At 38.3% G+C, this 12,938-nt stretch overlaps 2 protein-coding genes across 2 annotated transcripts in view; one reads left to right on the top strand and one right to left on the bottom strand.

Annotated features, from left to right (window-relative positions):
- Window positions 1-12,938, bottom strand: part of ELAPOR2 (endosome-lysosome associated apoptosis and autophagy regulator family member 2) — a 214,682-nt gene that overhangs the window by 296 nt on the left and 201,448 nt on the right. The gene's annotated exons all lie outside the window — the stretch shown is intronic.
- Window positions 1-12,938, top strand: part of GRM3 (glutamate metabotropic receptor 3) — a 223,255-nt gene that overhangs the window by 190,445 nt on the left and 19,872 nt on the right. Inside the window, exon 4 of the mRNA XM_046021107.1 lies at window positions 5,668-6,734. Within this exon, the coding sequence (XP_045877063.1) occupies window positions 5,668-6,734 (1,067 nt within the window). The remainder of the gene's footprint in view (window positions 1-5,667; window positions 6,735-12,938) is intronic.

The raw sequence follows: 12,938 nt of genomic DNA, 5'->3' as shown, positions 1-12,938 counted from the left end.
ATGTGACATAGTTTTAATGTGCATATTAGTTTTCCATTGCCTTTGGAACAAATTATCGTAAATTTAGTCACTTAAAGCAACATAAACTTATTAGCTAACAGTTCTTGAGGTTAGATCCAAAATGGATCTAAAGTAAATTGCACCTTCACATATTTTGTTAAATGTATCCTGAGGTTTTTTATTGTGTTTGATGTCATTTAAATGGAGTGGTTCTTTCCCTGATTGTAATTAATATATATAAATTATTTATATTTTCTGTTATATCTTAGCAAATCTCCTAGTAATTCATTATATCGACAGGAGCAATTGATTGTAACTACATGCTCAGCCCCCAAATGTGATAATCAGGAAAAATAAACATCAACAACATTAGTCCCCTCGAATGACAATATTAATAAATCTTATTGTGTCTGGAAGAGCATATTCTCACATTTTAATATTTTAAATATTTTTATTATGATATGTTAAGCCATAAAAGAATATACTTAGTTCAGTTTATGAAGTACAACAATAAAATAATCATTCATGGGAAACACTTCATCTGAACAAGAAACAGAAGATAACAAATGAGTAACCATCTCTGTGCTCTTCCCAGGCCCATCCTTCTACGTACGTCCTTCTCACCCAATACACATTATCCTGAATCTTGTCTTTATCACTTCTGTATGTATCCCCAAATGGTATATTGAGTTTTGTTCATTTCAGAAGTTTATAAAAGTAGAGTCATATTGTCTTCTCACACAATATTGTTTCTAAATATTGTTTCTAAATATTCTTCGTTCCCATTGCTACCATTAGTTTTATTTCACAACAATATGATACTGTGAATAATATATAAAATACTTTTTTGGTGCCAATTTTTTGGAAACTGATGTTGTTTCTACTTGTGTTTCCCTTAAACACAGTACTCACACCATTCATCTACATGTCTCTGGCACACACGTACAAGAACTTCTCTAGGGCACATGTATAAAAATGTGATTTCCAGGTAACAGATACATGAGTATTTAACTTTACTACCAAATTGTATGCTCCAAATTGCTGTGTATGGGTTCCTTTTGCTCTATATATTTTGATATGGAATGTGCCAATTTTTTATAAAATAAAAGTTTATATGATTTTGATGAAATGTATCATATAGTAAATATTTGGGGGCCATAAAATCTCAAGGACAACTATTCATCTCTACTGGCGTAGTGGGAAAGCAGCCATAGATAATATGGCTTAACAAATGAGCATGGTATGTTCTAATAAAACTTTATTTACAAAATAGGTAAGAGGCAGAATGTAGCCCATGGGCTATAGCTTGCCAACTCCTGCTCTATACATACTTCAGTATAGGTATTTCACTTTTAAAGAATTTTAATAGCAAATATATTAGCAAAAAAGAAATAGAGACAGATAAAATAAATATGACAAACTATTAACAATTAGTTAATTCTAGGTGATCCCAATACTATGGTGTCCACTGTACTTTTCTTTTACCATTTCGGTAGATTTTTCAAAATAAAAAGGTAGAGAGGAAAAAAAACTGAAGAAAATCTAAATATATTCTGCCCCTCAGCTTTAAAATAGTCTCATGAAAATAATGGCAATATTCTGAAAAAGCAAGAGCTAAAGTCTTTATCTATGATCTTTTAAAAATTTATTAATAGTTAAATTTTCCAACAAGAAAAAATGTGGAAATTGAAATGTTATTAGCCTAGCCTCAGAAGTAGGAAGCACTATCAAAATTCTTATATTAACATCAAACTCAGTTTTTTTATTTAATGCTTAACAAATCATTAAAAATTTTAAAGACTCCTTTCATATATCACAAATATATGAAACCTTGAATATTTTAACATGTTTTACATCAAATGCAAGAACCTCAGATGTGTTGTTTATTCTGTTAACTTCAACTAGCCAGTCTCCCCCAATATCCAGTTGATGACCTTAGAACATTCCCAGAAAAGATTTGTAAAAGGAATGTTTTCTATTTCTAGTGTTTATACTATTACCTCACAGGTCAACAGTCTTATCCGTAACTCTTTCCAGCTCAGAAAACACAAAGCAAGCATTTTTATCATCTATCAAATATATGACTCTTAAGAAACTTTAAAATATTTGTCAAAATAATGAAGAATTTGGGGTTCCTGGGTGGCTCAAGTCGTTAAGCGGCTGCCTTCGGCTCAGGTCATGATCCCTTGATCCTGGGATCAAGCCCCGCAAGGGACGACCTGCTCAGTGGGAAGTCTGCTTCTCCCTCTCTCTCTGCCTGCATCTCTGCTTACCTGCGATCTCTGTCTGTCAAATAAATAAATAAAATCTTTGAATAAAAAACAAAGAATTTAAATTAAGAATGTAAAACATATTCATTTCACAAATCTTTTACAGAATAATCTGACATCAGTTGAACATTGGTGGAGATTGATTGCATAGCTGAGAGTAAACAAATTAATAACACATCTGAAGTTATTACGCTTGATGTAAAATGTGTTAAAATATTAAACATTTCATTGATTTGTAACATAAATGGAGTAACATATGAAAGGAACCCTAAAACTTTAGTGATAGACCAGACAAGGTTAGTTTTATGTAACATAAAAATTCTGATACTGATTCCTACTCCTAAAATTATAGTAAGAAGTTGTTTCAACTCTTATTTTTACTCGTTCCAACAGATATCAAAGCATGGTCAAAAGTTTTATCAATGGCAAAAAGATTGTACCACTGTAGAAAGAGATGAAAAGAAAAAACAAATACCATAGACTTAATTATCATATAGTTTCATATCTGGCAAGTGCTAAAAATAAGTAGAAAATGTTCATTTTCTATTTTTATATTACTTTATTTATAATTTTCATTTATAATTTGCAGATTTAAAAAACGGAGTCAGAAAGATTAATTTGGCTAACTATTAAAGGACAGAGATGAGAATCACATACAAGTCATCTAAATCCCAAACTGTGCCCTCCTACCACATCCCTCTGTCTCACTATGAGCTCAAAGTCACTTCACAGCTAGAATATAAACACACGTAGGCATATGTGATGGGGTCATGGAATGTGACAGAAAGCTAGGTAAAGATTAGTTAGTAAAGTTGAAATGAAAAAAAAAAAATCCAAAAACCAAAAAGAGGTAAAAAAAAAAACAAAACAGTTGAATTGCAACAAAGATAACAAAATCATTAAGAGAAAAAAAATCATAAATGAGGAATAAATTTGGCATATTGGACTATACTTGCTAACAGATTTTATATGTGATCTGAAACATCATGGTAAACCACCCAGTGCAGGCCACCAGGGGCATCTATGAGCCCTAAGCAGGAGAGGGCTACTTGGTAAATTATCAAGTCTCCTTTCACCAAGTACCCAGGTAAGTCAACAAGGGACCCTTCTCCTTCATAAAGTACCACACTCAAGAAGGGTAAGACGTTTGCCCACTGGCTGGAACAACGTGAACCCCAGAGAAGGTGGAATGGAGTTCAGGAAGAAGGCAACAAAGACAGAAAACCCCTGCAGAGTAAGGACACAGTGTCTTCCAAATTCCATTTTCTCATTGCGTGGCAGGGTTCTAGCTGCACACATTAGCTAAGTTATGTTTCTCAGCCCCTCTTGACATTGAGTGTAGCCCTAGAAAACTCATTTCTACTGAATGAGATGTGAATGGAAACAGATGCACTTCCAGGTTTACCCTTTTAAGAAGCAGGGACGCCTGCTTCACATTCCCTCCTTCCACTGGATGGGTACTGATGAAGAGGAGACCCTGCAAAATGGCACAGCTTCAAGACAAAAGGAACCTGGGTTCCCAAATCACCTTGTGGAGGAGAGACACCCACCAACCCAGACCTCACGAGGGAGAAGTAAACATCCCTGTTTTTGAGCCATTGAACAATTTTGGGTCTACTTATTGACACAGGCAAGCCTAACCTAACTAGTAGAATCTGCCTGTGCACCAGTAGATATCAGCAACATTCTTCTTCTACACCCACTGAAAGCATAAAGATGGACAGTGTGAAATAGTAAGCACACAGACCAAAGCAGGTAGCATAAAAATGGATGGTCAGGGTGGCAGCAGACACTGACAAGAGAAACATGATGAACAAACAGCTGGATGAGAGGAAACATAGATGCTCGGGGAGCTGCTCTTCTTGAATCCTTACAGCAAGCTGTGAAACAGGGAGAGGGCTCTGGACACTGTATCGTCAGGAACAAACTTTAATGCACTGTCACGTAGCTTCCAATACTGTTGGTGCCTTTAAGGTATCCAGGCCATGTATGTTTATGAGAATATAAACATGCTACATAGAGCATGAATATACCCCAAAATATGAAAATATTAGGGTTAAAGGATTGTGGGTGGGTTACCATTTTTTCCCCTCTGAGTCACCTGAACTGTTTAAAAGCATACCATAGGCAGCCACTGTAGAAAACATTATGGAGATTCCTTAAAAAATTACAAAGAGAAATACTATATGATCCAGTAATTCTACTACTTTAGTATTTACCCAGAGGAAAAAAAAAAACACTAATTCAAAAAGATAGTGTTTATTGCAGCTTTATTTACAGTAGCCAGGATATGGAATCAACCCAAGTGTCCACTGACAGATAAATGGATAAGAAAGATGTGGGGTGTGGGGTTCATTGGTTTTACCCTGTGTACCACAATGAAATATTACTCAGCCATTAAAAAAAAAGAAACTAGATTTTGCCATTTGTGACCACATGGATGACTTCAAAGTTATTATGCTAAGTGAAATAAGTGAGACAGAAAAAAGACAAATACCATATGATTTTACTTGTATGTGGAATCTAAAAAGCAAACCAAGTTTTAAAAATGCAAAAACCAGACTCTTAAATACAGAGAACAAAATGGTGGTTGCGAAGGGGAGACCAGGGAGGGGATGGGGATTAAAGGTACAGAATGGAATTAAGAAGTACCAACTTGCCCTTTAAAGTGACTAATTCATGGAGATGTAAATTATATCATAGGGAATTCAGTCAATAATATCATAATAATGTTGTATGATGACCGATGGTGACTATACTTATTGTGGTGAACGCTGAGTAACGTATAGGACTGTTGCATCCTTATGGTAGAGACCTGAAACGAACATAACATTGTATGTCAATCATACTTCAGTTTTAAAAAAGTTTAAAAAAGCAGCATACTGTACATTTGTAATGAAAAGCTTTTTCTTCATTTTGAGAGAGAAAAATTTGTCGTATTAATTCTCTATTTTCATGAAAACATCCGACACTTTGTTGTCTATACACCATAAACACATAATAAGGATGAGACACAAAGTTGTGCCCGGTTCCTACGGTGAAATCTTTTAAGGGAATGAATATTTACACACTGCAGAGACTCCAACTATGTGTTTGCCAGTTCCTCTGTTACATAAGCAGCTCCTTTGAAGGCAGGCGCTGTATTGTGCTCAGGATTTTCCTGAGCACTTGGCACACAGGAGGCACTTGGAAATGTGAAGTGAATGAATTCGTAAATACACGAGTTCTCTAGTAGTTTTTAATGTGTAGACTCCATGGTAGTCAATTATTTCAGCCTTGGACTCCCTGTTCACTGTTTTTTCAGTTTTGCTAGAAGCGGGGCATCAAGTCATTGATCTCTCCTTCAATGCCTAAACAGTGTTCTTTTTTTTCCCCCCTTTTACTTTACATGTCACAGCTCCATTCAACCCAAATAAAGGTGAGGATAGCATCGTCAAGTTCGACACTTTTGGAGATGGAATGGGACGGTACAACGTGTTCAATTTCCAGTATGTGGGTGGCAAGTACTCCTACCTGAAGGTCGGTCACTGGGCAGAAACCTTATCCCTGGATGTTGACGCTATCCACTGGTCCCGGAGCTCAGTCCCCACTTCCCAGTGCAGTGACCCCTGTGCCCCCAATGAAATGAAGAACATGCAACCAGGGGATGTCTGCTGCTGGATCTGCATCCCCTGTGAGCCCTACGAATACTTGGCTGACGAGTTTACCTGCATCGACTGTGGTCTCGGGCAGTGGCCCACTGCAGACCTGTCTGGCTGCTATAATCTTCCTGAGGACTACATCAAGTGGGAAGACGCCTGGGCCATTGGTCCGGTGACCATCGCCTGCCTGGGTTTCATGTGTACTTGCATAGTCGTGACTGTTTTTATCAAGCACAACAATACACCTTTGGTCAAAGCCTCAGGCCGGGAGCTCTGTTACATCCTGTTGTTTGGGGTCAGTCTGTCCTATTGCATGACCTTCTTCTTCATTGCGAAGCCATCCCCAGTCATCTGTGCGCTGCGCCGACTAGGGCTAGGAACATCCTTCGCTATCTGTTACTCAGCCCTGCTGACCAAGACAAACTGCATCGCCCGCATCTTTGATGGGGTCAAGAATGGCGCTCAGAGGCCAAAATTCATCAGCCCTAGTTCTCAGGTTTTCATCTGCCTGGGTCTGATACTGGTGCAAATTGTGGTGGTGTCTGTGTGGCTGATCCTGGAGGCTCCAGGCACCAGGCGGTACACCCTCCCAGAGAAGCGGGAAACAGTCATCTTAAAATGCAATGTCAGAGATTCCAGCATGTTGATCTCGCTGACCTATGATGTCATCCTGGTGATCTTATGCACTGTGTATGCCTTCAAAACTCGGAAGTGCCCAGAAAATTTCAATGAAGCTAAGTTCATCGGTTTTACCATGTATACCACGTGCATCATTTGGCTGGCCTTCCTCCCTATATTTTATGTGACATCAAGTGATTACAGAGTAAGTCTTTGAATGGTTTCTTCTTTTCATTCTTCCCTTATCCTGCCAATATTTTGCTATGTAGGATTTGAAATAAACCTATTTCATCTCATTTATTAGGTTGGTAACCTCAAATGCCATGATGAACCATCATATTATATATGGAAATCAATCCAATATATTTTAAAAGCACTTAATTAGTGAGTATAATACACAAAGCACCGTGCTAGTCACAGAAAGGAAAATAAATGTAAATGACATGGTCATTTAAGCAATTTGTAATCTAGTAGGAGAAAAATATAATACACACGCCCACCTAAAACTTTTAATTACATTTAGAAAGTGATTCACCAGAGGGTAAGAATTAAACCACTAAGAACCTGGTGAGAATACTTCAAGCAAGATGAAAGAGGACCTGGCTGCCAGAGATTAATCCGTAAATTAAAAGAGACTTTCAACATTAAGCCAATATCAGATCTAAATACTGTGGCTCAAGTTTCAAATAAGCATCATTACTTCTCTAAAACAGATTAAAACATAATGTTAATTTGTTACACTTGTTATACAATCTTAGTTTCTGTAGGTGTGTGCTGCATTTTCCTTGAACTAGTTAAAAATACTGCTACATAAGTTCAAGTAACCTAATAAAGTCATTATTCATAAAGTCTTCAGTCATGCATAGTTCAAATTTCTGGGCATCAATATAATTCTTCTCTTCTGAAAGAAACAGTTTGTCATTCTATCATAATTTCTCAAATTGTTGAAACCATCCATCAGTTACTTTTGCATATATATTTCTGATTTTAGTATCTTCCAAGGAGTGAGTTTAAGAATTTTTTTCTCTTCAGGCAACTGGTTTTAGTCTCTGTATTTCTTAAGTTGTCATAAAGTTTTCCAGAGGCAAAACGTTTCCTTGTTACCTCATAATTTCACAAAGTAAAGTGCTGCTGTAGGCTATAACCGTCCCCAAATCTTCTGTTTACCAGCAATTCCTGTATTACCGAAATCTTGAATATTGCAGCTCAAAAAGAAGACAAAGCTATTTAAAATATGGCCTCAAGAGACTAGCAAAGCTCAATGTTGCTTGTCTTTTAAATGATTCGCAACCATGTGACTCAAACTACAGACTAAAATAAAGGAAGAACAAGGAAAATAACTTAAGTTCAGGGTTGGGGTAATGGTCCGGCATGCTACGACCACCGTAAAAAAAAAGTTGGAAAATGTGTCAGTAGAGAAAACGTCAAACTGAATCAGCAAAATCAAAGGTCATATCGTATGAGCCACAAGGGGGTTAGAACGGAGAGAGTGTGGGGATTAAGATGGACAGCTGGAGCTAATGCATTTTAATGCTGCCATCTCCATCCTTTGTCTACACGTTCACAGCCGCTCCTACAGATCTGGAAGGCCTTAAGTTCTTAGGAAGCTATCTTCAGCAGACATGATTTAGGGTATGATTATTTAACCCTGGATATGTGATTTGAAGCTATTCATTCTCCAAAAAGCTACCAAGAAAAAAAGAGCAGATGATACTACTGAGAATAAACAAATAGCATTGTGAAAATTTAATTTTATTGAATGAATTAACGTTTATTTCTAAAAGACAAAAAAAAATGACTTTTCCTATCACAGGATGGCAATATAGGAGATCAACTGACTCAAAGGAATTAGTGGACGATACCAGAAGTTTCACCATGTGGCCTAAAGTAAATGGGCAGAGGTTGCAGAGCGTCTTTAGGTCCAAGCTAATTAAGGCACCCAATCACACTGAAATCACTGGAGGCCTCACTCCTTGCAAATAATTCCAATCCTAAACTTGCAAAAGAAACAAGAAGATAGAATGGAGACTCCAACACACTGTTTTTCAAATTCGACTGTGCATTGAATCAATGGTAGCTTTGAAAAAAAAAAAATGTATTGGTACCTGGAGCATGGTCCTAAAGATTCTCATTTAATTGGCCTGGGCTGTGGCCCGGACAACTGGATTTTTCAAAGCTCCCCAAGGGAGTAATTTGCAGCCAAGCCTGAAAACCACTGCCCTACTGAATCACATGCTCTTATTGTCTCACAGATGTCTTTAGGTCGGCATGTGCTGTTTTGAAATTCTTTGAAATATTCGTCAAAATTAGAAAACTGAGGAATTTTATACAAATATTCAAATTCTTGGTTTCTCTCTCTCTTTTGTAAAGGTGGTCCCTTTAATATTTTATTTTTATTTATTTAACAAACAGAGATCACAAGTAGGCAGAGAGGCAGGCAGAGGGGGGTGGGGAAGCAGGCTCCCCGCTGAGAAGAGAGCCCAATGCAGGGACTCGATCCCAGGACCCTGAGAGCATGACCTGAGCCGAAGGCAGAGGCTTAACCCACTGAGCCACCAAGGCACCCTTTCTTGCTTTCTCTTAACGAACTCAAATTCCTGCATGCAACATTGAGCCAGACCTTGGTGTTTATGTCTCTAGACAGAGCACACAGCTACCAATCCTGGAATGTTTACAATTAGCTCCCTTCACTTAGGCATATGCATGAACCTATAAGCCCTTGAACTTGAGACCACTGTTCTAGAAATTCCAGTACAAGAATGGGATTTAAAATGTCCCAGAGGGAGACCAGGTGGTTCAGATAGAATGAACAGCATTAGAAAAGTCCTCAGCCAAATATTTACAGGCAGCCAGTAGGAGTTTGGCCATCAAACAGTCAACAAGGTCTATGACTCAGTACATTGCCACCCATTGTGAATTATAAATAAGTATAAAGCACTACTCTAGTCTTCAAAAAGCTCATATCCCAGATGGGAAAAAAATTAACAAGCATGAAAGAATTCAAGATTAACACAGGAGAATTTATAATTAAATTGGTGAAACAAGCTCTTAAATGCCTACTGGTTTGAAAAAAGAGTTGGATCAGTAAGAATGGTCTTTCCAGAAATACTCCTTCAAGAGGAGGGAGTTCACACTGTACCTTGGTAGGAAAGTGCAGTTACAGAGCTTAGAGAATATAAGGCATATAGGGAATATTCTTGAGGCAAGACAGGAATGAACCAAGCAGAACACAAGAATACTGGTCTTACTCAAGTAGAAAATGGGTTCGGGGGAGGAGTCTAGTGAGAAACTAATAGAAATTGGCCACTTGGTGAGATTTTTAACAGGCAGAGAATTCATTTAAATAATGAGTAAGGGCTCTGAGGTCCTGCTATTTTTAAATTTTTATTTTCTTTTGGTTGGTTGTTGGCTCAGGCAAAAAGTGACATGATGAGAAGTAAGAGGAAAGATAGGAACTCGTACTGATCAACCCTCAACCTTATGCTAGATATTCTGCATATGTGAGTTCACTTAACCTCGTTAGCACCCCGAAAGGCAAATGTTAGTATTCCTGTGAGTAAACACACTCAGAGGATAATTAACTTCCCCAGTGGCACAGGTAAGAAATAGTAGGACAAGTTTTTCCAATGCAAATCCACGCCTTTCATATTACACCCCAAACTTATCTATCCTTAATATGGCAGATGAGTTTGAAAGAATGGAGTCTAGAACAAGCAAAACTAATTGAAAATATAAAAGCATCCAAGACCTAGCAAGCAAGAACTTGAGGTAAGAATCCAAAAATTCAAACATCTTTGAGAAATATCCAAGCCATCTCCTTCCGTATCACAAGATAGCATAAGAATCAAACACTGAGTCATCAGGGATCCAATCACAGTTGAAGTGATACAAATAAAAGCTAGGTCATGTTTGGGGGGAAATCATCTATAAAGGATTTAACAGTAATATGGAGTGTTCTGTTCATTCAAGTCTTCCAAAATATTTGAGTAGTTATTATGGGCCTTGGAGATAGAGCTATCAACACAAACACACCATATATATATAATATATATATATATATATTATATATATATATAACATTTATAACGTACAGGCTAGTGAGAGCGAGGGGAAGATAGGGATGGAGAGGAAATAACGAACCCATGAAAATGCAAGGTAATTCATGCAGTGCTTCAAGGGCTGTTTTGAAAGAAAAAGAGGGTGATGTCACTGCAGTGTTCCTGAAGCTTCAGTGTACACAGCTCACCTGCATACCTGGCTAAAAAAAAAAGATTCTGATCCAGTAAGAAACGAGGCAGGTCCAGATTCTGGGTTTCTGGTAAGCTCTCAGGTAGTGGAGATGCTGCTAGACAAAGTCTGCGTCTCAAGATGGTGGGTTTTACAGGGTGTGGCACAGGTGGGCACTTTCCCCATAGTAAGCAGAGCCTCTGGAGGCGACTGGAATTTTGACAAGGTTCAAATACTCACAAAGGCATTCCAGTTTTCCCATGTTGACTATTTTGAAGATTTAAAAGAAATATATCAAATCTCAAAGTCTTTCAAAATCTGTCTGCCACCCCTGCTCGTGTCTACTTCATAATACTCTGCTGAAGGATGGGAAGGAGTAGCAATGGGGATTCTATGTGTTACTCAAAAGAAACAGCAAGGATGAACACCCCCACGCAAAAAAAAAAAAAAAAAAAAAAAAAAAAGGTCTTAGAAAGGCAAGGCATTTATGGCTATAGTTTAATGAGTAGATGGAAGAGTGATTTTCTCTGCGAGGTGGGCAGGGAAGCTAAATCATGTAGGACTTTACAGACCAGAGCAAAAAAAGTTTAGATTTCATCTATATGGAAAAAGAAAACACTAGAAGATTTTAAGCAGAGGAGTTTGATAATCTCACATTGTATGATCTCATATTCTATGCAAAAAAGAACAAAAAATATCAAGTTGCTGAAGACACAGACTTAAAGGTAAAGGCAGGAGCGGGGAGACCAGTTAGGTGGCTGAGGTGAGTGTTCCCATCACATGGTAGAATATTAACAATGGAGATGGAACCTGTCAAGAACTGCCAGGGGTTTTTACCCATCTTGCAATCTACCAGGTTAGATTGTGAGGCTTCAGGGATGCTGGCAGAAGACACGGGACTGCCAATTCAGAGACAAAGGACTTTACTACCCACAGCCACAGCTGTAGCCAGAGTGCAACATTTAGGACGTGCTCCAGGCCCCAGTTTTCACTTGGCACTATAAAGGGGGCTAGCTGACCCTTGTACAAAGAGTCCTCAACACGGGATCAGTATCTGCCCTAAGACTGATTATGTCCTGCCACAGCTCTGTTATTGATTCTGTCCTTATCTAAAATGTTGGTAGTGTGTTCATCATAAGGGTTTATTTTAACTATTGACTTCTTTATTTGAGAGAGAGAGAATGCATGTGAGCGGTGGGAGGCGGGTAGAGGAAAAGGAAAAAAATCTTAAGCAGACTCCCCACTGAGCACAGAGCCCGATGTAGGGCTCAGTCTCAGGACCCTGAGAGCATGACCTGAACCAAAACCAAGAGTCAGATGCTTAACTGACTGAGCCACTCAGGCACCCCCATCACAGGATTTTAGCATTCATTTTTATTTCTAAAAAATACTGCATTAAAACATTATTTCTCTTATCAGCTGAGTTTTTGATGCCCCCTTAAATCTGCATCTCAAGCAAGTGCCTCATTTGCCTCCTCGTAGGCTGAACCCTGCCTTCCCCCTGGCAGGTCTGGGTAGGATGGTGAGATGACTATAACCAACAAAGCATAAAAATTTGAGGTTTTCCCTCCCTGAAATTTCCCAGTATACTGGATCTGAAAAAAGAGTTGGATCAGTAAGAATGGTCTTTCCAGGAATACTCCTTCAAGAGGGGGGAGTTCACACTGTACCTTGGTAGGAAAGTGCAGTTACAGAGCTCAGAGAGTATAAGGCATATAGGGAATATTCTTGAGGCAAGACAGGAATGAACCAACCAGAACACAGGAATACTGGTCTTAGCTCATGACCTGAATCAAAACCAATAGTCACATGCTTAACCGACTGAGCCACCCAGGCACCCCCATCACAGGTTTTTAGCCTTCATTTTTATTTTTAAAAAATACTGCATCAAAACATTATTTCTGTCCTACCACAGCACTGTTATTGATTCTGTCCTTATCTAAAATGTTGTAGTGTGTTCATGTAGGATTTATTTTAACTATTTACTTCTTTGAGAGAGAGAGAGAGACAAACCTGAGTATCCTTCTCCTTAAAGCGGTTAAAATCAGGGTGGTGGGTGAAGGAGGCATCAGCAGCAGAGGGAAAGAGTAGCTCCACACTAGTGAGTAAAGAACATTAGCTTTCACTTTTAAGCATGCAGCAGCCACTCTTAGCTCAGCCAAACAAAGGTCCAGTGTCTCTG

Source organism: Meles meles, chromosome 10 (assembly GCF_922984935.1).
Source record: "Meles meles chromosome 10, mMelMel3.1 paternal haplotype, whole genome shotgun sequence".
Classification (NCBI taxonomy): domain Eukaryota; kingdom Metazoa; phylum Chordata; class Mammalia; order Carnivora; family Mustelidae; genus Meles; species Meles meles.
The sequence above is the reverse complement of the archived record's forward strand: the minus strand, read 5'-3'. Positions and strand labels throughout refer to the sequence as shown.